The 26,317-nt window shown below is 58.3% G+C and overlaps 2 protein-coding genes across 5 annotated transcripts in view; both read right to left on the bottom strand.

Moving 5' to 3' along the window:
- RALGDS (ral guanine nucleotide dissociation stimulator) overlaps positions 1-11,062 on the bottom strand; it is a 66,595-nt gene extending 55,533 nt beyond the window's left edge. Inside the window, exon 1 of the mRNA XM_061199695.1 lies at positions 10,948-11,062. Within this exon, the coding sequence (XP_061055678.1) occupies positions 10,948-10,965 (18 nt within the window). The 5' untranslated portion in view covers positions 10,966-11,062. The remainder of the gene's footprint in view (positions 1-10,947) is intronic.
- A 3,871-nt stretch (positions 11,063-14,933) lies between these two features.
- GBGT1 (globoside alpha-1,3-N-acetylgalactosaminyltransferase 1 (FORS blood group)) lies at positions 14,934-24,675 on the bottom strand. Of its 4 annotated transcripts, none has more exons than XM_061199698.1 (7): positions 24,232-24,675; positions 23,218-23,399; positions 22,555-22,620; positions 18,099-18,149; positions 17,981-18,016; positions 17,122-17,256; positions 14,934-16,011 (listed from the first exon to the last, which is right to left on the bottom strand). In XM_061199698.1, the coding sequence occupies exons 2-7, from the start codon at positions 23,286-23,288 to the stop codon at positions 15,327-15,329; spliced, it is 1,044 nt and encodes a 347-aa protein (XP_061055681.1). In that variant the 5' UTR covers positions 23,289-23,399; positions 24,232-24,675; the 3' UTR covers positions 14,934-15,326. The 4 variants fall into 4 exon arrangements, with proteins under 4 accessions (XP_061055681.1, XP_061055680.1, XP_061055682.1 ...); XM_061199697.1 differs by having other exon boundaries at positions 24,246-24,675; XM_061199699.1 differs by lacking the exon at positions 24,232-24,675 and adding an exon at positions 23,924-24,214.
- Positions 24,676-26,317: the final 1,642 nt, after the last annotated feature.

Genomic DNA, 26,317 nt, shown 5'->3' with positions numbered 1-26,317 from the left:
GGCTTGGCCCCGCCCCAGGCAGGACAGCAAGCCAGCGGTCAGCTGCTCTGACTGCTGATTCACCGGCCACAGGGCTCCCCTGCTCGGGCTGCCCGCCCGCCGGCCCCTTTTACCAGCCCACTGAGTCACACAGGTTATCAAGAAGCTGAGGATGCGAGAATCCAGGCCCTGCCCCAGCTGCTCCCCCTGGCTTTGCGCCCAGCAGGATCTAGCCGGGCCAAGGGTGCCAGCGGCCCCCTCCCGTGGCAGCCGAGGACAGTTCCCCGCCCCTTCGGGCCTGCCCCCGCGTCCAGCTCGGCAAGGAGCCCAACATCCAACTCTGTGGATTAGAGTGGCAGCCACGAGCTGGGGCTCCAGGTAGACGGAGTCTGGGCTCAAACCCAGAGCCTGCCACTCACTGGCTGGGGGGAGCTGGCAAGTGACTTTCTCTCCCCCCGCCCCCCCCCCCCCCCCCCGCTGAGCCTGGTCCTGAGCCACACATGGGGATGACCTCTGCTTCCAAAAGCTCGCATGGGTTAAATGCAATATCAGATGGAAGCACTTAGGATGGGGCCTGGCATAGGCCACATGTTCAAAAAACCTTACCCTCAAGTAGCCTAGGACACTCTGTGGGGAAGAATCAGTGGTTTTCCTTTTTAATCCCCAAATCGGGACTGACTGACACTGTCGTAAAATGCAATTGAAATGTCGCGGCAACATCCAATTGCCATAAAAATCCCTAGGCAATTTCAGTTTATCTTGCATCCCTGAGGGACTGGTAACGGGGTTTGCAGCCTGCACCATCCGCAGACCAGAGTGGCCCCGGGGGCCCAACTACAGCACCACACTCAGACCACAACGTATTAACTGAGCAGGTACTAGATGCCAGGCCCTGCTCAAGTGCTGGGAATATGCCAGGGAATAAAACAGATAAAGATCAGCTTCTGGTCCTGCAGTATAATAAGTAAAATACTTGTTTGAAGGCAAGCATGCTATAGAAGAAAAAAATAGAATAGAGTAATGGGATTGGAGAGCTGCAACTTTAAATAAGGTGGATGAGCTGAGAAAGTAACACTAATAAAATGGTAATAAAACAGTCATCCACTGTGGGATTGGTTTGTGTCTCCCCACTCAATTGGGCTGTAAGCTCAATATGCCCTGTTCGCCCCTCATACCCAAGTACCTGGAATGATGACCGGCCCGTGGTGGGTTTTCACACTGCTGATGGGCAGATGGATGGCTGTATCACTCACACACGCACACACACACCATCACAGGAGTGCAAAGGGCACTGTGTTCTAAGCATTTTTTCAGTTCTTCCCTCTCTTTAAAATTGGAAGGGGTCTAAGCTCCTTGAGGGCAGAGACTCTGTTCCCTGACGTATCGACCCCTGGAACGGTCCCTGGCACACCGTGGGCTCTCGACAAATACTCCGTGGTCCAGGTGGTTCCTCCAGCTTCTAAGTTTCTGGACTCGAAAATATTCAGGGTTCGGGGCCAATGAGCTCCATCTGGGAAGATGACCAGGAAAGCTTCCTGGAGGAGGTGGTGAGGCTAGAGAGGAGCCTGAGGGATGGCAAAGAGGAAGGGCGAGGCCCTGTCTGCCAACCTGCCATTAAAACGCTTTCCAGAGAGTGAGGCTGGGAGCAGAGGTGGGGGGCATGCCCAGGCAGGAGCAATGGGGAAGCCAGGTTTTCTGGAAAACAGGAGCCTGGAGGCTCCCAGAAGCCAGCCTGCCTGGGGATGTCGGTCGGGGGAGGCGGGCAGTTGATTCAGCTCTGGTTCAACCTGGGGTTTTTTCCTCCTTCGTGAATCCCCTGCTCAGTAACAATTCTTCGGGAACGGGTCTCTGCTCATCGGGTAAGCAGAGCTTGCTCTGGCGTGGTTTGGCCTGGTCTAAGAAGTCCCTTCCCAAAGCACAGCCAGGCCTACTGAGGCTGGGGTGGGGGAGGGAGCTGAGCCCACAGTCAGGCCCCTGTGCCCAGCGGGGCCTGGTCACGCAGGGCTTCAGGGCCAGGGGAGTCAGGACAAACGGGCTCTTGTGGTGAGGAGGCTGCCTGCCGTGCCAGGGACACTGCGTACCCGGCGCCGCCACCCACCCGCCTGCGGGGGCCCAGGGCCTGGGAAGCGGGGCTGCCCTTTCAGAGGGGGACCTCCTGAGCTGTCCTGGCCTCTGGAAAGGACCTGGGGCTCCAGCTGGCTGCGGGAGATGGTGGGGCTGGTGCCCACTGCCCTCTTTCCCACAGTTCCTCTCCAGCAGGCCGGTGGGGGGTGGGAGGGCGAGAGGATGCCCTGGGTGTCTGGGCCCTGGGGCTGAGTGACGGTTTCACGGCCTTTGTCCCACCCTCCCGCCGCCCACTGTCCTTCTGCCAAGCCCTGGACTTTGCTCCTTCCTTGGTTCCTCCCACAGAAGGCAAGACTCCAGGGCCTTCACCTGCTCATACCTGGGACAAGGGACAGGGGCGCCAAGGCACCAGGTGGCCTCCTCTGCCTGGGGACCCTCTAAGAGCTGTGTAGGTCTCCACGCGACCGCCAGGCAAGAGCGCGCCCACGCGTGCCAGGCATGTGCTAAGCACTTTAGAGCCCTGTGAGCTGGGCACACTTCTCAACCCATTTAAAGACGAGAGGTTGAGGGGTCCGGCCTCCTCATGGTCAAGGCTCGGGCCTGGTGCTCTGAAGAGGCAAGATGCCTGCATGCCTGCGCATGTGCACACACGCCTGTGCTCTCATGATGCACGCTCTCCCTCCCCCAGGCACCAGTCGTGAGTCTGCACATGTCCTTTCACACGTGTGCTCGCTCAGCCACTGCCGGGCTGCCGTGCACACTACTGGCACATGATGACAAACGTGGTCACAAATTCACTCAGACGTGCACATATTCACCCAAAGGCAGGGGGATGCTCCCAAGACACTCGCATGTCCACGTGCAGGATGGGACACCCAACCCCAGGAGCCTCGCCTGTACCCCATACTGCCAGGTGATGGCCACCCCACGTCCCCAGACTCAGTGAGCACGCTTCCTCAGGGACACCCCATGCCTGCTCCTGGCAGGGCTGGTAAGAGAGGAAGGAGGCCCGTACTCTGTGCTGGGATGTCCCGGTCCCAAATGGCTGTGAAAGAAACTGCTCTTGAAATCCTGAAGAATGGCAGTCGTTGCAGTCGTCTGCAGTGACCCGGCACTGCCCACCTACCAGCTCCCTGCCCCCAAAGTCCGCAGCTGCCACCTCCCTGGCCACCCAGGGCCTCAGGCCAGGTGGACTGCCTCGCCCTTGAACTTCAACCCCGAGCAACTAGAAGGTCAAAGGGCAACCTTCCAGGCCACACACCCTATGGGGGCGGCGGTGGGGGGGTGGTCAGGGGCCTGGAACGCTGGCTTCAGGGAAGAAGGCTATGCCGGGAAAGCTCACCGTACGGCCTGGACAATTTTCTCAGCTTCTCTGGGCCCCAGTTTCCCCAGCTGGAAATAGGCGGGGATTCAACTTGGCGCCCTGCCCACAGCTCTCCAAGGGTGGTCAACACTGCTTGTCTACACAGCTGGTGGGCCACACGGCCACCTGCCTCCCTTGAAGGGTTAAAGACATTTCCTGCCACCTGCAGAAGGCTTGCCTGTGCCCGTGCCAGGTGCTTCAGGGACATTTCACACACCTTGACATCCAGGGAGTCCACAGGTGAGGCAACCAAGGCAGGGAGGAGTGAAGGCATCTACCTGTCTGGATGCTGCAAATCCTAGCCAGCCTCCCAGGCCGCCCCAGACTTCTCTCTCCCCTTTGACCTCTAGACAGCCTCACCTCCCACATGCCTGGGGGCCAGGGCCTCCCTTACAGATGGTGATGGAGATGGGCCACAGCCCAGACGGATGGGGGTGGGTAGCAGCAAGAATCTCGCTGGAACAGATTCATTTCAGATGGCGGCAGCCCCAAGGGCTTCAACACTGTCCTCACGTCCCCCCCACATTCTCACCCTCCCAGTTCTGGGCTGGACAGTTACTGGGAAAGGGCCTCCTGCGACAAAGGCCTGTGGTCAGGGTGGAGTTCCAAGAGGGGAGGGGCTGGGAGGTGGGTAAGCTTTTGGGCTCAGGGTCACTCACTGGCCAAGGGGACTTTCCTCTCCACCGTCAGGGTCACCCCCTCCCCACCCCAGCTCCAAAGAGTCAGGTGGGCACACCTGGACTCTCAGGTGGTGCCAGAGAAGAGGCCCTGTGCCTTCCCCAAGTGAACCGGTTCTGGATCCCAACCCAGAAAGCGGGGACGATCTGGGGTGCCCCCCCCGCCCCCCCCCCGGCCCCGGGGTGGACCCGCCCCCTCTTACCCTGCGGGGGGCGGGGGGTGGGGGCGGGGAAGGGCCCAGCTGCCTCACTTCGGTGAACTGAGCTCCCTCCCTGCAGAAAGCCCAGGGTGGGTGGGGGCAGTGCCCCCGCGTCTTGGTTCCTTCCCGCGCCGGTGGCCTCCTGCCCCTCCTCCCCGGCCTCCCGCGGGGCTGGGGCTCACCTCGTCCGCCCGCGCGCTCGGCGGCGGGGCCACCAGCATGAAAGCCGGCAGGAGCGCGCCGCCACGCCCCGCTCCGGGCACTGCCCGCGCCCGGGTCCCGGGCCATTGTCTGCGCCGCCCTCGCCCCGCCCCCTCCTCCTGCGGCGCTCGAAGCGAGGGCGGGGGACGGGGGTGCGGGAGCTGGGCAGTCAAGGCCAGGATCGTCCGGAAGCCCCGCGCTGCCAGCACGCCGAACACAGGTGTCCAGCACCGGGTTACCGGGTGCCGCCGGAGCCTCCCCTAACCCCGGAGGTGGGCACGCCCCCTCCCCGTTTGACAGATGCGGCCAGGGAGGCACAGAGGGGTGGGACGATGGCCCGAGGTCACTCAGAGAGTGAATGGTCACGGTCAGTCTAGAATCCTGGCTCCCTGAGGGCACCCAGAAACCCCTGTGCGTGTGTGTGTTGTGGGGGGACGGGGGGGGGGTCACCAGCAGTCCCACCCCTCCCTGCCCAGCTCCAAAATCCAACCACTGGGCAGCCTGGCCCCTACCAGTCTCTCCTCCCTTCCAACACGCCACGCTGTCCTGTGGTCAAGGGGCTCCTTCCTGGCTACCCACAGCCCTCATCCCTGTGAACTAAACTAAACTAAAGCAGCCCCTAAGAGGCCCACAGGGCCGATTGCCTTCCATCCCCATGGCACCCCATTTCCTCACACTGGGGAGCAGTGAGCCTCCACGGGTTTAGTGCCTGTTCCAGGACACTGAGTGCTAAGCACTGAGCTGGGATACAGACACAGGTGTCCATCTCCAAAGCCAGTGAATGGCCTTAACCACGAGGCCGCCTGCCTCCCCTGGACCATGGAGATGGATGCAGATGGGCAGATGAAGAAGCAGTGGCTGGCCGGGTCCTGGTCCCTCACCCTCCCACCCCAAGGCCCCATAGGTGGCATAATTTATGCACTGAATGGTGAACACACGGGTACAAGGGTAGCTGTGACTACAGATGGGGAAACTGAGGCTAGTAAGAAGGGGCATGCCAGGGTCACACAGCCAGTCTCCAAGGTGGCCCAGAACAGAAATCCTCTATTTCAGCACTCTACCCGCCGCCCACCTCCAGCAACACCCTGCCTTGCCATCCTGCTCCAGGCCCAGGTTACTCATGGCTTCAGGATGCAGGGGGTGCAAAGCACAAGACACCATGCTCCCCCCAACTCTGGCTGGTACTGGGCTCCATCTGCTGTGCCCTTTGACCCTGCATTTTATGACATTCTGCTACCATCAACTGTCACTCAGGTGTCCAGGAAATAGCCGTTGCTAGGGGACTGGCCTGATGCCCGCTGGCTGGCTGGCAGGGTGGGGCAATGGGGAGGGGGGAGCAGGCTAGGGTTTCCCTCAGGAAGACTCAGAGGGTGAGGCTGCTGGGTGGAAGAGGAGGGTGTGGGGGATCAGCCACAAAGAGTGGCTAAGGCATACACACAGGCCATGGGAAAGCCCCAGCCCTGAGCCTTCCTGCAGGCAAGTATTTTGGGGACCTGTAGTTGCCAAGCAACTCCTCCAGGTTGCCATGGGAACTCTCCTTTCTCCTGGGACTTATCATTTTTAGGGGGATGCCCTCTCCTCTCCACCTCCTCACCCTGGCTTGGCTGCCCTGGGAGGAGATATTGACGCCCCAAAACCTTATTCCCCCACCCCCAGGGAGACCACTCAGCCGTGACTGTAAGAGAAGACTCTTTGAGGTTCAAAAACCCAGAACCCTAAGAAAATGCAGAGAACAGAGTCCAAGGCCTTCATTAGAGAGGGGTGAGGATGAAAGGGGTTCATTAGCTCTGTTTACGTCTCCACGCCTGCTGTTAACCACCACCTTGGGGCCTGCCCTGCCCTGACCGTTGGGAGCTCACTGTAATTGGAAGGAATTTGCCCCCAGTGCCCATGCTGGGCCCCTCCCAGGCTTGTCTGCACGCAGGGACGCGCCCTCACCAGCCCTGCCACTATCTAGCTGTGGGAGTCCCTTGGCCTTCCAGGGCCTCAGTTTCCCCACCCAAAAGGGAGGATGGCAGCAGTGCTGATCTTGCAGATACAACGAGACACTGCAGCCCAAGGCCGGGCGCAGGGAAAGTGCCATGGGCTGGCTGTCGTTACAACAGGCATCTCCGCAGCCCGGGATGGGGGTGTGGGAGTGGCCTAGAACTCTACAGCGCGTGGCCCCATGGCCAATGTGCCACTGCTGGCCGAGCGGCCACCAAACCCAGGTCCCCAGGCTCCCAGCCCAATGCCTTCCCCATTGGATGTATTGCTTGTCCTGTACCCTTGTCCCTTGTGTCTATGGTCTGATCCCCTCAGATGGGAGCCAAGGTGCTCCGCACGGGCCAAGTGCTCAGCTCTGAGGCCCTGGATGAACATCTGCTGCGTAAATCCCTCAGTGACCCACTGCCAAGGCTACTGGCCCCGGCCTTGTGAGATGCGGAAGCGCCCAAAGGACACAGTAAGAAACGGCCTCCACTTCCCGGGCCACGGCCACGCGGGGCACTTTGCTCCATCTCACTGATGCCTCGGGGAGCCCAGGGGCCCTGCTCCTCAGCTCCAGATGGTACTCCCCGCTTTGTACAACCGGGCAGAACCCCACCAGGCGGGCCGTGGGAGAGCTCAGGCAGCATCGCCCCCTCTTTGGGCAGGGTCTCTGGGGAAGGGACCCCTCAAGCCTTGACCTGCTCGGCCTGCCCACCCATCCCCATGGCTGCCTTCTGTGCTCCCCCCAACATCTGGGACGCACGGTCACCGGCCCGGCGGTAATGGGAGAGCTGTCTGGAAACCGCCAGTGTAATCATAGCTGCAGGGCCCCTGCAAGCAGCTGAGAAGGGCCGGCTCAGCTTGCAGGTGAAGCAGGAAACGAAAAACTAACCCTTGTGGGTCTGACCGAGCCGGGCTCCGTGGCTGCCCATCCAGGTCGCCACCCAGTCACTACCCCGGGTCCCCGCCTTGTTTGATTTCCTCCACAGCGCGTCACCCCTGAACTGACTGTGCTCCTGGTCTGTTTACAATTTTGTGTCTGTGATCTCCTCGCAGCTGGAAGGTGAGACCTTTGTCTACGCGCCGCGGCTGCTCAGAGCCGCGCCGGGGCGGCCGCAAGGAGGGCACAGCGCCACCTGCTGGTGCTGCGCCAGGACGCGCCGAGCTGGGGAGCCGGGCTGTCCCTGACAGGGCATCCCCAGGCTCCACTCACACCCCAAAACCTCCAGCCGGGGGCCAAGCCCCGGAGACCTGATCAGACCCCAACTGCTGCCCCCATCCCTGAGGACACCTGGGTACCTGGCCTTCGGGGGTAGAATCACTCCAGTGCCCTTATTGTGGATTGAACTGTGTCCCCACAAAAGATAAGTTGAAGTCCTAACCTTGTGCACCTGTGAATAAGACCTTATTTGGAAGTAGTCTTTTTTTTTTTTTTTTTTTAGGAGCACTCTTTTTTTTTAAATTAATTTTTACTGGAGTATAGTTGATTTACAATGTTGTGTTACTTTCTGCTGTACGGCAAAGTGAATCAGTTATACATCTACATATATCCACTCTTTTTTAGATTCTTTTCCCATATAGGCCATTACAGAGTATTGAGTAGAGTTCCCTGTGCTATACAGTAGGTTCTTATTAGTTATCTGTTTTATATATAGTGGTGTGTACATGTCAATCCCATCTCCCAATTTATCCTCCCTGCCGCTTTCCCCCTTGGTAAGCATACGTTTGTTTTCTACATCTGTGACTCTATTTCTGTTTTGTAAGTAAGTTCATTTGTGCCATTTTTTAAGATTCCACATATAAGCGATATCACATGATATTTGTCCTTCTCTGGAAATAGGGTCTTTGCAGACATGATCAAGTTAGGCTGAGGTCATACTGGAGTAGGGTGGGCCCTAATCAAATGACCAGTGTCCTTATAAGAAGAGGGAAAACTGGACACATACACACAGAGGAGGCCACGTGAGTATGGAAGCAGAGTTTGGAGGGATGTATCTACAAGGCAAGGAACATTAAGGATTGCTGGCAACCACCAGAAGCTGGCAGAGGCAAGGAAGGATCCCCTCCTAGAGTCTTCAGAGAGCATGGTGCTACCAACATCTGATTTTGGACTTCTGGCCTCCAGAACTGAGAGAGAATAAATTTCTGTTGTTTTGAGTCACACAGTTTATGGTACTTTGTTACAGCAGCTAAAGGAAACTAATACACCACCCCACCTCCAGTGGACCAAGTCCCACCTCTGCTACCCCGGCCAAGTGCAGCCAAGCCAGTGTTCCAGGCAGAGCCCAGGAACCTGATGACCATGCAGGTGACCCGGGGCAGTGAGGATGGAGTGCAGGTGAGCACTCAATAGATGCCAGACCCAATCATCATCCTCATCTTCAGCATCATACTTCCCCTCCTCAAATCAACCCTGACCACAGGACATTTCCTTCCGGAATATCTCTCTGCACCCACCCATTGCCTAGACGAATCCCACCAATAACCCGAGAATGATCTCAGAGACAGACCCCACCCTGATTGAGCCTCAGTTGAGACCACAGCCCAGCCTCCTGGGGGACCTCGAGGCAGAGGCTCCCAGCTGAGCTGAGCCTGCATCCTGGTCACAGACAGTGAGAGGGTCAGTGTTTGTCCTTGCACGCGCTAAATTAGGGGAATGCTGTCACATGGCACAGACACCAGGACATCCTTCCAGGTCTTGCCCTGCCCTCCCCCCTGCTCTCCTCCTCAGCTCTCCCAGCCACACTGGCTCCTGTCTCACTTCCTCCTGGCTACAAAATCTTCTGTTTCCAAGTCTCTGCACCTTTGACCTTCCCCCAGGCTCACTGCTTACAGAGTGTGCAGGGCTGGCTGCTCTTGTCTTTCTGGTCCCAGCATCAATGTCACCATGGAGGCCTTTTAGACCCTCCAGGGGCTCCTGGGCCTCCTTCCAGGGCCCTGACTCATTCCCTAGAGCACTTGCTCTTCTCTCTCACGTGGATTTGCTTTCCTGCTTTTGTCCATCTGCCCTTCTAAGCTGTGAGCTCCTGGGTGAGTGCCCAGGGCACAGTAGCTGAATCAATAGAGGATCTTGGAGCCCCCCTCCTGCCTCTGAGCAGCTCATATTGTGGACCTGGAGGCTAGTAATAAAAGGTGCCTGTTGGGTCGGAGGCAGGGGGATGCCCAGAATGACTCCCGGGTGTCCCTTCCCTGCTCCAGTTGCTCCATTGAGCAGAGTGAGCACAGCCCGCCCCCTGGTGGTCAGCCCCAGCACTGCAGCCCCAGGCAGGAAAACCAGAAAACAAAACACACACCTTTGTTTGGGCGTAGTCAAGGCAGCGACTCTCCCTGCCCCAGAAGGGCAAAGGAGCAGGACCTGCCGGCTCCAGGGACGATGTGCAGGACCTCAGAAGCCTCTTTTGCTCCCCTCTTTCCCGCCACTGTCCTGGTGTCCAGTTCACTCCGGAGGCCTCCCCACTCCCACCAGGGCAGTGACTCCACCCACTTCCAAATGAGGAACCCCAGGTGCCAACAAAGATGCGGTCCAGTGCTCTGCCTCATTCTGTACCACCCAGGTCCCCAGTTCCCCAAGCCCCCAGGCTGCCCTCTGCTCAGAAGGACCTCGAAGGAGTAGAAAGCATTTTCTACTCGGAAGACTTGGAGCACAGTGGGTCAGGGATGGAGAACCAAGGCCAAAAGACTCTTCTACGAGCTGCAGGACCCTTGGGATCACCCCATCTATGCACCCCAAATTACAGTAGAGTAAACCAAGGACTTCTCTCCTGTAATTCCCTCCACACTAGGGGGGAATCTCATCCTAGTTCCAGGTGCCCAGAGTGGTGGATGCAGGACCCCAGAAACTGTCCTGTCCAGGCTGCCCTGGGGATTGTCCCTGCCTACGCCGACCCCTGGGAACCTTGGAGACGCCCAGCCCGTCTGCCTGACACCTCTGTCCCTCACGCTTTGAGCCCTGAGCATGTTGCCAGGAGACTAGATGGTCCTGCCCCGTGGTAGAGCTGCCTCCAACAGATTTCTTCTTTCCCCCTTGTCACCTCTGTGTCCACTCTCCTCTGAATCTACGCCATGGTCCCCACCTGTGAAGTCAATGTGTGTGTATGTACCTGTGGGCGCGTCGGGATGCCGAGAGGAAAGGGCCCCTCATGGGTGGGGGTGGACAGGTGTCCCCCAGAATCTTAAGGGCTCTCATTCCCAAAGGAAACCCCATGGTAGTGGCTGAGCCCTGGCATTGGAGGCTGGAACCCTCCCTTCTCTTCTGGACTCTGCCCACCTCGTGGCCCCGGGCCAGTCCGTGTCTTTCTCCTGGCCTCAGTTTCCCAACTGTACCAGGAAGGGTTGGACGCGGAACTGCTGCGTAAGCGCGCGCTCAGCGTGGACTCGGCGCGGTGCTCCTTCCCGGCTGGATGGGGTGTGGGCGGGGGGGGGGGGGGCGGGCACGCGGTCCTTCCTCCACCCCCTGGCGATGGGGAGGGCGGTCGCGGCCGGGCGGGGCACTCACCTGGCAATCTACCATCATCCTCAGCCCTGGCAACACATCGCCGGCCCCAGGGCGGGGCCCAGGGCTCGCAGAGGCCGCTCGCCTCGGCCCGCGCGCGGCGCAGGGGGGCGCCCGGCTGCGGGGCTCATGGCGCGGCCTCCCGTCCCCGCCGGGCCCGGGGCTCCGCCAGCGCCACCGCCGCCGCCAGCGCCGCTCCCATTGTCTGCGCCGCGCCGCCGGCCGCTCGGGCCCCGCTGTTGGGTTCCGCCCGGGCTCCCGGGCTCCGGCCGGGTGGGCGGGGACCTCCGCGGCCCCGCCCCACCCCGCCCCTGCCCTGCCCAGCCCAGCCCACCGCAGGTGTGAGGGGCGGACCCCGCCGCGCGAGCTCGGGGACGCGCAGCGGTCTCCCTCTCGCTGGGTGACGTGGGTGGACTCCGCCGGGGCAGCAGGGCCTAGAGTCTACGGCCGGGAGCGCACACGGGGCCTGCGCGGGCCCGTGGACGGCGCGTGCACGTGAGCCCCGCCTTGCCGCGCGCTCGCGCGCAGCGCACCGGGGAGTCACAGCGCGTCTCCCACCTCCGCCACCTGTTCTGTTCCTCTTGTGCCCCCTAGGACCTCCAGCCGCCCCAAACCCAACCGGGCGGGGGCTGGGCCGGGTGGTAGTGTAGACCTGGAGATGTGAAATTGTACACCCCCATCCTTCTGTCCTACCCCGTGTGCCACCTGCTGGGGCCAGCTCAGTGCATGGCTGGGACAGGCAGTCCTGGAGGCGGCAGTGGACACGGGGTACAGAAAAGAAGGTCAAGCCGCCCCTACCCCCGCCACACTCCCTTCCTTGTTTTCCTGGCAGGACTTCCGGACACGAGGTCCAGCCTGCCGCCAGCTGCAGCCCTGGCTGTTGAAAGGGGGCTGGAGGAGCCCAGGGAGGAGGGGCCCCCCACTGGGTGAATGGCTGTCGGGGGTAGTTAGTGTTAGTAAGAACACCCTCTGGGTGCTCAGTGATTTTGACTTTTTTAATTTGTGAACAGTGGCCCCAGCACTGAAGGTCACTCAGCTCTAAGTGACCAAGTGACCAGCTCTAAGTGAACGGGGGACTCAGAATCATTGCTCTTCACCTTCACGGAGCCCGCGCTGACCATCAGAGGCCTTGTCCTGTGTTGGGCACCCTCAGCCAGGCCACCTCCTGAGTCCAAGCACTTTGGGCACCTTCCCCCTGCTTTAATCCCCAACACTCCCTCCCAAGGTCAGAGTGGCTGGCCTTATCTTCAACGGAGGAAACTGAGGCTCTGAGAGTCACCACACGAGCTTGCCTGTCACAGGGCTGTGACGTGGCCCCCCTGTGGGTTTCAACCCAGATCATTCTGACCCCAAAGGCTGTGCTTCCACAGGAGTCTGAGGAGGTGGCCTCTGAGCCCAGCCTTGGAGCTGAGTCCCTCTTGGATGGGGGGCTTCAGGGAGGGGCGCTGCAGGCAGGGGCTCTGAGGGGGGAGGGCTTGGTGGGGTCCCTGGGGGAGGAAGGCTGTAGGGAGGCTGGGGTAGGGGTGAGGGGTGTACACACTGGGGAGGGTGTCTGGACCAGACCACACAGGGGTCTGTCTGAGTGTGGGGCAAGGAGTTGGGGGTCATTGCAGGTTGGGGGCAGCAGGGGACACGATCCATGTGGTTTTATCAGAGCCACAGCATCTCAACTGGAAGGAGCTTAGTGGGTGCGCTATTCACCCCACCCAAGCGTGCATCCCTTAGATGCAGCCAGGGATGGGGTCTGCCTCAGTTTCCTCCTGTGCACAGTGGGGGCTATGGTGGTCATCTGCCCCCTCCCAGGGTTGGGCATGTTGCCTAGCTAGGTCCCAGACCTAGCTACTTCTCCAAGTACCTGCCCAGAAGTCAGTGCCCAGAGGTCTCCCAGCCATAATCCCATTTGATCATCACCCCAGGGCCTCAAAGAGATGGAGTAACCTGCCCAGCATCCCTCGTGTGCTAGGACAGACTCAAACCCGTGTTCTCTCAGCTGCCTCACATTCATGCAGTCATTCAACAAACATTCATGGAATGCCTCCTGGGTTTCGGGTACCAGGGTAAACCTGGCTGACCGCCACCTGTACCCTCTTGGGGTTTACCAACTGGGGAAAGGGGTGGAGATGGGCAGAACACTGTCAATGATGACATAGGGATGAGGATTTATGGGAACACTGAAAGGCACCCACCCTGGAGGGGGGAATAAATCAAGGCAGGCTTCCTGGAGGAGATGTCAGGAGTTTGTCCCCAGGAATTGGCCAGGTGATTGGACAGGGAGGCCTGACCAGCAGGCCGAGTGAGTGGAGGTGTGCACGGCCGGGCCCTGTGGCAGAGCAGGGATGCTGGACTGTAGGGAGTGGGGAGGTGGTAGGTGGCCATGAGGGGACGGCAAGTTTTAAGTTTCAGGGGCCTCCATGGCAGGGGGCACTGCAGACATTTTGCATCTGTAATTTTGTCTGTTTCTATTTCCGGCACTTCCCCTCCCTCTGCTGGGTCGGGCCTGTCTCCTGCCACCCTTCCCACTCCTACCAGGCCCCTTACTTCTTCCCACCCACGGAGCAGCTCTGGCCCCAAGCCCTCAGCTCCTTTTTGGAAAGTAGCCAGGACCCTGGTTTAGGTCCAGGAGTTGGGCACTGTAACTCACTCCACTGTGTCTGAGGCCTGCGCCCTGGGATGGGGACCAGGGTAGCCATAGTGCCTGGGGTTTGGGCCACGGCTGAGAAGGGCCCATCAGCTGGGCTGGGAGTGAGAAGGGGCTCACTTCCCCGCTGCAAGGATGATGCTGCCCGGGCCTCAGGGCCTCAGGGCCACCTGCTCCTGAGGGCTTCTCTGGTCTCCACATCAGGGGCCCTCTCCCTGCTCCAACATGGAAGCTCCTTGAAGGCAGGGCCTGCTCATTCAACACTGCTGGCCTCACACACACCGTGGGGCAGGTCCAGGCACCATGGTAAGGTGCTCCCCACTAGGGACACATGGGCCATGGGTCCACCCTTGTCTCTCTGCCCAGGGAGCCCCTCGGGGCCTCTCCCTGACCATGCTCTCCAGCGCAGGCTGTCTCCTCACTGCGGTCACTCAGTCTGTCCACACTCTTGTAGTCTGTCCTCGCTTGCCGCCCAAAACACAGGCTGCAGGAAGAGTGGACTTGGGGCTGGCCCCAGTTTTGCCAGGGGTGGTCAGGTGGGTGGGTTCCTGCTCCTCCCGACATGGCCACAGACTGCACCGCCCCCCGCCCTCCGCCTCTGCCTTACGTGGCAAAGATGCTGCTGCCCCCAGGGGAGTGGACACTGGGCTGCCCCCCACTGCATCTCTGTCCCACCAGGCAGAGGGAACCACCGCAGGGCTCTGAAGCCCCTCTAATCCTGGGCCTGCACCATGGCCTTGGGGCCCCACGCCCGCCAGGGGCATCCCAGGGCTGAGGCTGACCGCGGATGCAGGAACCCCGGCAGACATATTCGCTATGTGCTCAGGGACCAAGAGCCCACAGGGTATCCAGCTGGTAGGCTCTGCTCCCCCCGACTCAGGAGAGCAGCATATCCGGCGACATTTCCACTTCACCCATCTCCCAGGAGAAGCAGGGTGAAATCCTGTCTGTTGCAGCGGCCAGCATCAGCCCAGGTTCTCTGGAAAACTGTACCCCGACCACACCTACCCGAGCTGAGTGTATTTGCAATCCAGGCTGTCTGCATCCCTGCGGGCTGGTGGCCAAGATACTTGGATGTGCAGGTGAAGAAACCCCGGTTAGGGCCGAGCACACGCCACCTTTATTAAAAGCTGCCCAAACCCTCTTACAAAGGAGGCGGCTGGTGCCAGGGAGTGTGGTGCACCTCAAGGGAGGTGGGACATGAAACCAGAGAGAGCCTAGACCTGGTCGATTTCAAAGGCTCACTCAGGGTCCTGAGCGAGGAATTGGCTCCGTGTGGCTGGGGGACATCACAGCACCCAGGACCTCTGCAGCCAGAGAAAAGGGGTCCGGGATGCCTTGCACACGAGTGTTAGAAGTGCAACTTTAAGGGCAACAGGCAACAGAAGGGGGACAGAGGGGGAATTTGAGGTACTGGGCGGGGCTGAGGCTCCAGAGCCCGCCGCAAGGCACGTGTGCTGGGTGAGGCCTGCCGGGCCCTGTCTTCTTCCACCTCTGGTCTCCCCTCCTCCTGTCCTGCTGTTCTTGGGCCACAGGCTGTGTGATCTTGGCGTTCTCCTCATATGCACACCGCCCTTCACAGTTTACAAAGGCCTTTACAGGCCCATTTTCCCATTGGATTCTGCCGGCAGATTGAGAGGTAGACAGCACAGGGCTGGTCTCACTTAAGGCTTGAGAAGTGAGGCTCCGGTGAGCTGGGCGCTCACTGGGGTCCCCCCTATCCACGGCAGCCCCGGCTCAGCCGTCAGCTTCTCAGCCAGTCGGTGTCCTTGTCCAGGGTAGAAAAGCGGATCAGCTTCAGGCTGGGGGGCTGGGGCTTCCTGTCATCCCAGAGGTACTCGGGGGACAGCACTTTGGAGGGCTTATGTGAGATGAAGCGGCGGTTCAGGTGACTCTCCTCCTGCCAGGCTGCCATGATGCCGTTGGCCTTGTCTGCCAGGATGCCCATGTGGCAGCCCCTGGTAAACTCGTACACCCTGGCCACCCGCCCCCCAAAGACCGCCCCGCCATAATAGAAGTCCCCCTCGCCATCCGCCACAAAGGCGGTGGAAAGAGGCCGGCGCTCGTAGGGGAACTGCTGGCGGGGGACAGCGAAGTAGCCGGGGTGAATGGCAGCTACCAGGTCCCCCAAGGTCTCGGGGCCCCACGGGTTCCGGAACACCATATCCACATCGAGGCAGAAGAGGTAGTCGATCTCCCGGTGCACCCTCTCGGCAATGTGCTGGCTGATGGTCTCCATCCGGCGTGTGGAGATCTCCTCCCAGCGGGAGTGCCCCTGGATGGGGGTGATGCTGACGAGGCGGCCGGAGCCCAGCCGGACCCGAGGAATGGCCGTGGGGTCGTTAGTGAAGACATAGTAGTGCACCCGGAACCCCTGCATGAAGAACTGCTCGGCTGACTCCAGGAAGTGCTGGACGAACTGGGTGTACCTGGTGGAGAGAATCCCATCATGCACCATGGCCTCAGCAGGGCCGCTGCCTGGGTCCCCACTATGTGCTGGCACCACACGGACAGGGCTGGGGTTGGCCAGGCTGGCGTCCACCTCCCAGCTTCCCATCTCAAGAAGTCACTCAGGTCCGCCCCTCGGGGTCCTTGTCTGTCAAATTCCCACAATCTTAGTACCAACCTCTTAAGACCGTCCTAATAATGATACTTGATGACTCATATTCACAGACTGAGCTAACTTTTATTGAGCACTTACTAAGTGCCAGGCAGTGTTCTAAGGGATTCTTCTCTCCTTCTAGCCTCATAAACTCCCTAGAAGGCAGGGACCACAGTCCCCACTTCCTAGGCACAGACACTGAGGCTCAGAGAGAGGAAAGTAGCCAAGAAGCGGGGAAGTGGCTGAGTCAAGGGAAGGTGAGTGGTGCTGGGTGCTGGGTGCCGACTGGGCCGGGGGTGGGTGGGGAAGTCCCCTGACCCCCGCTGGGCCATCCATCATCTGGCCAGTGCTTAGTTGCTGGGGACCCATTAGGGTCCCTCTCTCAGGAGTCCCAGAAAGGGACCCAGAGGGAAGCTGCCAGGTGATGGCTCCTAAAGGAAAGGGCAGGCGGGGTGAGGAAGGAGAGGGGAAAACAGGAGGTGTCCAGAGAGCCCGCAGGCTGGAGGCTGGAGGAGAGAGGGTCCCCAGGGCAGGGTCAGCTCTGCCTGGGTCTCTTGACCTGCCTGTGGCCTGACCACGGACCCCCAATTCTATGAGGTGGTCTGGGGGGCTTTCCACTCCTTCACACCTGCCTGGATGCTTCAGGGGAAGCAGAAGGGGTGAAGGGACAAGGGTGTCTCCTGACAAAGGCTTCCGCTGCTCCCTCACCTGGGCTGCCTCCCCCTCCCCCCTTCCATGCCAGGGCCAGACCCCCTTCCTCCAGGAGGCTCCCCTCCCACCAGCATACTCCACTCTGTACCTTCCCACCTGCACAGCACCTGGTTCACAGCCTCCCTGGTGCCCGGGTTGGGGTCCTGTCTCTCCCCAGACTATAAATTCCTGGGGCTCAGAATTTATAACCCCCCCTCCCCCCAGCCCAGCCCAGCCCACTACTCACTTCCCCACGGCAAACACTGTGACCCCGATGGTCAGGTTCAGCGGCTGATAAATACGATGCAGAAGCTCGGGGTCGAAGGTTCCCTCGGAGACAATGGGCGCTAACCAGGGTGTGAGGGTCAGGAGCTCTGTGGGCCTGGCAGCAGAGGAGGCCATGGGGGCTGAGACCCTCCCCTGGGGAAAGCCTCCCTCTCATCTTGGCCCTGCCAAAGCTGTGTGACCCTGGGCAGCTTCATCCCTGTCTCTGGGCCCCAGTATCCTCATGTGGAAAGTGGGGATAGTCATAGCTACTTCCCAGCATGGTCAAGAGGACCAGGAGTTAATGCATGTCCAGCGTCTAGAGGAGCCTGGCATTTCCGGTGCCCGCTAAGTGCCTCGGAGACGGGGGTCATCAACGTCATCATCAATGATGGATCGAGCACGACTATGCAGAAGGCACAGTGCTCTGCATTATTATTATTATTATTTTTGGCCTCGCCACGCAGCTTGAGGGATCTTAGTTCCCTGACCACGGATTGAACCCAGGCCCTCAGCAGTGAAAGCACGGAGTCCTAACCACTTGGACTGCCAGGGAATTCCCTGCTCTGCCTTTTGCAAACACCGTCTCATCTCGTCCTCCAACCTCCTATCAGGTGGGTATTATTATTATCCACCTGTGCAGAAAAAGCCCAGAGTGGTTGGGTAACCTGTCCAAGGTCACACAGCTAGTGACAGAGCTGGACTGGAGCCCAGGTCCCAGACTACCCAGACCCCGAGGCCAGTGGACACCTCCAGTACCCCAACTTCCAGATCAGAGGCCTGTGCCCCCGCCTCTACCCCAGGTGTCCCCATTCTGTGCCCACGCCCTAACCAACACCTACTTTTGCTCTAGCAGCTTGGGTTGAGGGTACTGTGACCTGCAACCAAGAAGGGTGAGTGGTTAAGGGGAGGCAGCCCCCAACCCCGGGGCCACAAAGGGGGAAGTGACGGTCTGCTTACGGTGTCACGGGCTGGAATGGCTTCTCCCCCTTGTACTGCAGCTTCATGTTGCTGGTGGGAGAGGTGAGACAGAGCCATCAGTGCCGGCGGGGGGCAGAAACACTCAGCAGGGAAGGATGAGGTCGAGGTGAAGCACCCTCATGGGACAGGCACCCCCAACCCCCCAGACACCCTTGACCCTCCCCCACTGCTCTGTCCACTCTGTCGGGGCTGGACTCCTATAGAGGCGGTCTGTCCAGGGTCACCGTGTGGCAGGGCAGTGATTCCAGCCTGGTACCATTTGTCTCCAAAGTCTTTTTCTGTATCTCTTTCAAACATATTGCTCTGGAAGAGCCTGGGCACTGGGGAGAAGGTTTGCGGAGCTGCAAAGGCCCGGTGAGCCCAGTCCTGCCACTTTCTAGCCTGGGTGGGCGAGTTACTTAACCTGAACCTACGGTGATGGTCAGTTGAAGGACCCAGTTACACAACCACCAATCAAGGCATCGCTGTGAAGGTACGGATTTTGTAGATGTCAGTAACATCTACACCAGTTGACCCCATGTAAGGATCATCCTCCGTAGTCTGGTAGGCCTGATATGGTCAGTTGAAAAGCTACAGCATAGAACTGAGGTTTCCCTGAAGAAGAAATTCTGCCGGTGGACAGTAGTGTCAGCTCCTGCCGAAGAGTTCCAGCCCACCCTTCCCGATGGCCCGCTCTGTGGATTTCAGACTGGCTCAGCCACCCCACAGTCGTGTAAGCCGATTGCTTTCAATCAATCAATCAGTCAGTCAGTCAGTCTCCCTCCCTCTTCCTGGTCCTGTTTCTTTAGTGGAACGCTGACTGATAACACCCATTTTCCCTCATCTGTAAAATGAGGCAGCACCCTTAACCCTTAGAGCTGTCGTGAGAGGTAAGAGAGGTATGTGAGTCGGGGCCTGTCAGCCAGTGCCCAGCACGGAGCGAATGGTAAGGGCAGCACCCTGGCCCCTTCTTGGCAGGCTGTCTGTGTGGCCAGCCTCCACTAGCTGTGGCCAACCTGGGGGGATTAGGAAGGAGGGCTGATTAAGGAAGGTGGTGGCCGGCGATAGGGTCAGACACAGGAGGCTGCTGGTGACATGCCTCTGGCTCTGCCACCAGCTGGCTGGAGAGACCAGGGGCCGGACATCTCACTCCTCGGGGTTTAGTTCCCTCACCCTTAAAATGGGGACAATAATGTCACTCCCCAGGGTGGAAGTGAGGCCTGGGGAAGGGAAAGGCTTGCCCAAGGCCACCCAGGGACCGGGTCAGAACCTGTTCCCGCAGAGGCCTGCGCTCGCCTGTAAGGCTCAGACCACCTGAGGATGTGGGTGCCTGCCATTCACTTGGGTCTCTTCAGTACGTCACCTACGACGGGATGGCTTAAGCCTCCTGGAGCTTTCCTAGTTTTTTCAGTCTATGCTTTGTGTGTGTGGTAAGATATACATAACAAAGATTTCCCATTTTAACCATTTGAAAGTATACAGTTCAGGGGCATAAAAGGACATTCACATTGTTGGGCAACCATCACCATCATCCATGTCCAGAACTTTTTCATCGTCCCAAACTGAGACCCTGTCCCCCTGAAACACTAACTCCCCATTCCGTCTCCCAGCCCCTGGTAACTATTATTCCTACTTCTGTCTCTATAAATATGACTATTCCAGAGATCTCTTAGAAGTGAAACCCTGTTATAGTTGTCCTTCTGTGATCAGTCTATACTCTGGAAGCAACAATTTTTAAAAGTTGATCCATCCAGTTGGCCCCCTGCCCTAGTTTCACACAGACAAGCACATTTCAGGTCCCTGCTCAGAAAGGGATAGGGGGACTTCCCTGGCCTTCCAGTGGTTAAGACTCCACACTTCCAGTACAGGGGGTGTGGGTTTGATTCCTGGTCGGGGAACTAAGATCCTGCGTGCTGCACAGCACAGCCAAAAATAAATAAAGAAGACAACATCTTCAAAAAGAAAAAAGAAAGAAAGAAGAAAAGAAAGTGATGGGACTCTGAGAAGGTGGTCAGAAGTGAGAAGGGGAAAGGGGCCCTTGTTCCACACTTCCCTGGCCATCGGTATTTCCCTTCCCCCCACCAGCCTGCACACGCTCCGCTCTGGCCACTTTAAAGGGTTAGACATAAGAATTCCAAAGCCACAGATGAGCCAGAGCCAAAAAAAGGAACTTCACATTTCCCAACCTCTGAAGGTCATGAAACTAAAAGTAAAGAAGAGATCCAAATGAACAGAGGGGAAGATGTGACCATTTCAAACAAACAATAATCTCCAACTTTAATCTATTAAAAAAAAATAACTCAGTAGAACCAAAAGATAGACAAACTGCAAAGAAAAAAAATGTAGCAAGCACTTTCGGTCAAGGGTGGTGATAGAGGACCCGCCAACAGGCCAAGGAGAGAAGGTGCTGGAGCAGGCGAGTCACCAAAGAGGAAATTCAGTTAATGGGAAGGCGTGGGGGAGGTGAGGGCCTGGGAGGAACCAAAGAAATGAAATTTAAACCATATCGCACTTCCCACGTCTGGAGTCAGCAAGGTGGTTTGCTTTTTGTTTTTCATAGCACCTAATACTTCCAGCACCAGCCCCGGTGCAATGCAGCTGCAGGGGGGTTGGGGGTGGTGGTGGTGTGTGTGTGTGTGCCATGGTCCCCCTGTAGAGCAACCTGACGCGATGGATGGACACCTCAGCCATATCCTTTGGCTCAGAAACTTACCAAAGGAAAGGATCTTTAAGATGGAAAAAGCTGCATATCCAAAGTTGCTCATTACGAACTAATTTAGAATGCTGGGAAACTGCAAACAACCTAGATGCCGCAAACTTGTTGGTGGGAAAGGGAGAGGGATTCAAGAATTAGGGCCCAGTCCCTGGGTGGAATAAAATGATGGTGACCAGACGCCAAAAAAGAAAGCCAGTTCTGGGGAAACTGGATAAAAATCACAAGAACATTGTGGCCACAACTACTTTCAATATCAAGCAGCCTTTCTGCTTTTTAGAACAATCTGTTCAAATAGAAAGCGTAGCAACCAACGAGCTGACAATGAACTTTGGAGTCAGAATATGACTTGGACCAGCAAGACACAAGAGGGTATTTTTTTTTTCTTTTGTCTTTTCTGTTATCCAGCCTCCTAATTTACTGTATTCTATGTTTATAATAGTGAAACACACTTTGTTGTTAGTTAGTAGTCTATGATCCAGATTTTAAACTTTCCTTTTGCTGTCATGAAAAACAAGACTGGGCGGCCAAATGTCCCCTTGAGACTGTCCCAAATCACCTTTTTCACTCTTTTTTTTTTGGACTTTGAAAATTATTGTTATTAGCTTTAATCTGATGACATGGAGGACTTGGCTGGGAAACACACTGGTTCTTATAAACCAGCACTTATTTGGGGCATGAAACAAACCACGGTGAGAGAAGGCCACTGGGATCAGGCCGTCGCTGTCACAGAACAACCTGCCCAGGGCAGAGAATTATTCACTAACGACAACAGCGCTGGGGCGATCTGAACGGCAGACTGTTTGATCCCATCTTGGCAAGTCTGAGATACATTTGATATCGGATATAAAAAGTGACGCAATCAATAGGAATCATTTCAAGTTCTAGATTCATCTATAACCAAATCTTTTTCACTCTTAACTGACAAAATGTCAGATTTGTTATGTGGGGGAGACTGGTCACATGTCCATTTGTTCTTTGAAGCCACAGAGAACACAAAATTGAGCAAAATGTCAAGTCCTGGACTTCCCTGGTGGCGCAATGGTTAAGAATCCGCCTGTCAATGCAGGGGACACGGGTTCGATCCCTGGTCCAGGGAGATCCCACAGGCCACGGAGCAACTAAGACTGTGAGCCACAACTACTGAGACCACATGCCACAACTACTGAAGCCCGCGCACCTAGAGCCCGTGCTCCGCAACAAGAGAAGCCACCGCAATGAGAAGCCCGCGCATCTCAACGAAGAGTGGCCCCGGTCGCCACAACTAGAGAAACCCCGTGTGCAGCTAAGAAGACCCAATGCAGCCAAAAATAAAAAAATAAAATTAATTAAATAAATAAATTTATTAAAAAAAAAAAAGTCAAGTCCTAAAAGCACTCTTTCCTGAGCACCTCCTACGTACCAGGTGCGACACCAGGATATTTACAGGCATCATTACAGTACCCCATGCTCTGCCTGGCTCGGGGGGCACCTCTATCATCCCATTTTACAGATACAGCAAGTGAGGCTCAGAGCTGTGCAACATGCTCAAGGTCACAACTGTGGAGGGGGCACTGCAAGGACACCCAAGGACTGAAACAGGGGAATTTCACTCCACATTTGTGGCAGCTCATAAATTACCTACGTGCTTATCACACTGCTCAGGATCATGAGCTTAGGACCTAAGAACCTACAAAGTGACCTTAAAACCCCTCTCATCTCCTCCACTCCGGGGGCCCCCAATATTCCCTGGACCATACTTACAAGATCTCTGGGCAGGGGAGATAATAGGGGACATAGGAGACCGACAGCCAGTTCTCGGCATACACCCTGGGAAGGAAATAACACCTGTTGACTTGACTTTGCACCTGAGGATGAAAACTCACTTTGCTGCATGTTAGTGGGAATGCAGGCCCCGAGTGGTGCACCTGGGATACACCTCCCCTCCCGCCCACCCCGCCCCCGCCCAATCATTCCTTGGGTCTGGCTGACCTCGGAGGACAAAGCCTCCTGGTCTTCTGCAATGAGTCATTAGCCATGCAGCCATTCATTCCTGGGACAGGAATGTTCTTGACGCCAGGCCCTGCACACTAGGGGCTGGTGGTGGTGGGGGGCAGCCCCCAGAGCTTTGTGGGAAGAACACATAGGGTGAATTCTGGAGCATAAACAGGAGTTCCTCATTAACATGGCTAGAAGAATAGTCCAGGCAGAGGAAAGAGCAAGTGCAAAGGCCAGGAGGCCAGTGCAAAGCAAAATCCATAAGCCAGGCTAGTTCAGTCTTACTGGGGCTGGGGTGAAGGGACAGGTGCACCGAGAGAGGTGGGTGGGACCTGGGAATCCTGTGAAGGGGTCAAGGTTTGGGGGTTGAGATGCTGAGAGAGGGAGGGGTCTGGGGTAGGGAGGGAGGGCTCCATGGGGCATGCTCACCACAGAGAGCAGAGGGCCATGCCCACCAGCAGGCAGAACCCCAGGCCCAGGGCTAGTCTGGGGCAGTGCATCGCTGGGTGGGCAGCATCTGAGCCTGGGTACCTGCAGAGTCTGGGTGTGCCAGCCCACCTCTCTCAGGGGTGTCAGGCTCGGAGCCTGTGTCTCCGGGGTCCGGGAAACACCTGCAAAGGAATGCTCCTTAGCCACAGGACAGTGGCCCCATTTTTGCTGCCCTGCCCTCCCCTGGGCGGCCCCACCAGGGGAATGTGGATTCCAGTTGTCTCCTGGTCCTGCTGGACCCAGGCCCAGATCTGGCAGTTCTGAGGGACAGAGGCTCAGGACTCAGCCAAAGCCTGCTGCTGTGCCTTGCGAAAGGCGACTGGCTCCCTGCCTTGTCTCTCAGGTCTCCCTGCTGACCTCCTTCTGTGATGAGCTAAGGGCGGCCATCCTAGGGACTAGGGCAACAGCGCTTGGGGGGGGGGCGGGGCTTGGAGAAGGATTCCAGGGGAAACTGCGAGGACGCCGGAAATCAAGCCCAGAGCCCGCACCACGGGGACACACTCGGCCTGGGGAGGGGGTGGTGCGCGGAGAGGGGCGGCATAGATCCCCCGGGATGGGGGTGGGGGCAGGGGTGGTAGCAGCGCATTCCTCCGGGAGAGGGGGCCTGGGCTCTCCCGGGACCGCGGGAACGCGCTTCAGCTCTCACCCGCTCGGCGGTAACCTTGGGCAAGGCGCTCTCCTGCCCGCTCCACCACAGCCTCGGCGTCCTCCTCAGCTATAGGGGGCTTGGTGCGGTGGCAAGACGCAATCCGCACCGCCCCTGATGTGCGGGAAGGGCTCTAAAGCGCTGGGTCCGGCCCGGGTCACTGAGAGCGCGGGACGCCTGACAGCTCTGCGGGGGTCCGCCCGAGGTCAGACAAAGATCCCCGGGCCGGAGTTTTGGGGCTTTGGCCCCGGCTCGCCCGGTGGCCTCTGGCAGGCCCGCTCCCTCTCCCTCTCCCTCCCTCTGCGGACCTCCGTTTCCCCACCCGGGTTTGGGGCGCGGCGTCCTCCAAAGCTCCGCGTCGACCGTCGGCTCCGCTGGTTTCTTCCTCCGGTGGGGCCCAGGCCGCCGGGGCCGCTCCGCCGACGCAGAACCACGCCCGAGCTTCGGCCGCCCCAGCCGGGGATCTGCACCCAGGAGCTTGGGGCCGAGACGCGCACCTCGACTTCGGCCGGCCACTGCAGGCTCCGGGCTCGCGGCGCTGCTCCTCCGGCCGGGCGCGGGGCGGGGACAGGGAGCGGCGCGGGAGCGCGACTGTCCCTGCGGGCTGCAGACTCAGCCCCTTGCGGCCAGACCAGCGTTAGAACGGACGCAGGGGCGCAGCCCGGCCCTGAAAACAGGGTCTCGGTTCGCCTGCAGTCCGGCGAAACCCAGGGCCTGTCGGGCGCCTTTAGTAGCGCGCTGGGTGGGGCCTGACTCAGGGCCCGCCGGGGTCGGGGCCGGGCGGGGTTCGGGGGAGGGGAAAGGAGCCGCGCGCCCCGCCCACCGGCCGCAGCCCCACCTACCCTCCTGCGTGCCCCGCCCACCTACCGCTGCTCCTCCTACCCACCCGCCCGCCCCGCCCCGCCCCGCCCCGCCCACCAGCTGCAGCCCCCAGTCGCCAGCGGTACACGCGCGCCGGGGTCCCAGGGCCTTTAACCTCTGCTGGCTACCTGGGTCGTGGCCTCCGACGCAGGGGACCCACCTTCCAGGCGAGGAGCGCGGGTCAGGGAACTCCGGGCTGGGGTGCGGGTTTGAGAAATCAGGGAAACGATTTGAGGGAAAAACTTTATTGTTTCTAGAAGAGCCTCGAAGCAATTACCGGATGGGAAACCAGTTGGACGTCGTACTTACTTTCCGGGTTAGGATCATCACTCTTTTGCTCAGGGCCCCTGAGGCTGGCACGCCGGCCTGGAGACCGTGAGCGGCTCCCGGAATCCCTCGGAGCCTCTGTTTCCTCCCCTGTGAAGGGAGTTGGCCATACTTTCCTACCAAGGCCTGTCCGAGTTATATTGACCCTGGTTCATCCCAGGGACTCCAGGAGCCCCAGGGGGACCGTCTTATATGTCTCCAAGTGTAGGCCAAGCGCAGAGGGTGGAGGCAGAGGCGTGGCGACGGAGGGGGCATTCAGAGGGACAAAAAGGAAGGCACCCTGATGATAAATAAGGGAGCAGTAACAAGGGCCGGGGAGAAACCCGATACAATTAGGATGAGGTGAAAGCTATAGGCATTCAGTAGAAACCGCAATTCGAATTGTGAATTTTGATCTTTCCCCGGCTGTCTATGGATTATGCGGTGGGATACTCTCGTGATGCTGGGCAGCATGGTGGCAACTCTGTCAGCCACTCCATCACCAGGCTAAACAAGGATACACTCATGACCATTCTGTACCCTGACAACCGTTCTGTTTTTCACTTTCAGTATAGTATTCAGTAAATTACATGAGATGTTCAGCTCTATTATAATATAACCTGCCAGCTAATGTACGTATTCTGAGCAAGTTTAAGGTAGGTTAGGCTAAGCTATGATGTTCAGTATGTTCTCACCTTAGGATGGGTTTATCAGGATGTAACCCCACTGTAAGTCGAGGAATATCTGTGCAGAGAAACAGCATGGGAGACAAAACAATAATCAAGGCTCAGAGATGTTATAGCTTTGTTCGAGGTCACAATGATGCAGCTTAAAGTTGCAAACACAGATCTGCCTGGTGCATGGGCACAGCGTCCCAGGTCCTTTGTGGGTGTCATTGCCTGTGTCCTTGGGATTTCCCTTGAGGACCTCAGGTTCCTGTAAGGCAGGTTTTTTTTTTCCCCAGAGTCTGCAGGGGCCAGGCACAGGCCCGGGGAGCTTGTGACCTCTGGCTGAAAGGTCGTGCTTCCATTTTTAGCTGCAAACACCTGATTCCCTGGGACCTGGTCTGGGACCAACTGATTGGTTTTTCTCATTCAGTTTGTGTTTTTACAAAGTTCTCTGGTGTACCTTCCGGACACTGGTCCCTCCCTGGTAATAAAGAGGTGAGCCAGGGACTTCTCTGGTGGTCCAGTGGTTAAGACTCTGCGCTTCCACTGCAGGGGGCAT

The sequence above is a fragment of the Eubalaena glacialis genome, chromosome 9, assembly GCF_028564815.1.
Source record: "Eubalaena glacialis isolate mEubGla1 chromosome 9, mEubGla1.1.hap2.+ XY, whole genome shotgun sequence".
Classification (NCBI taxonomy): domain Eukaryota; kingdom Metazoa; phylum Chordata; class Mammalia; order Artiodactyla; family Balaenidae; genus Eubalaena; species Eubalaena glacialis.
The sequence above is the reverse complement of the archived record's forward strand: the minus strand, read 5'-3'. Positions and strand labels throughout refer to the sequence as shown.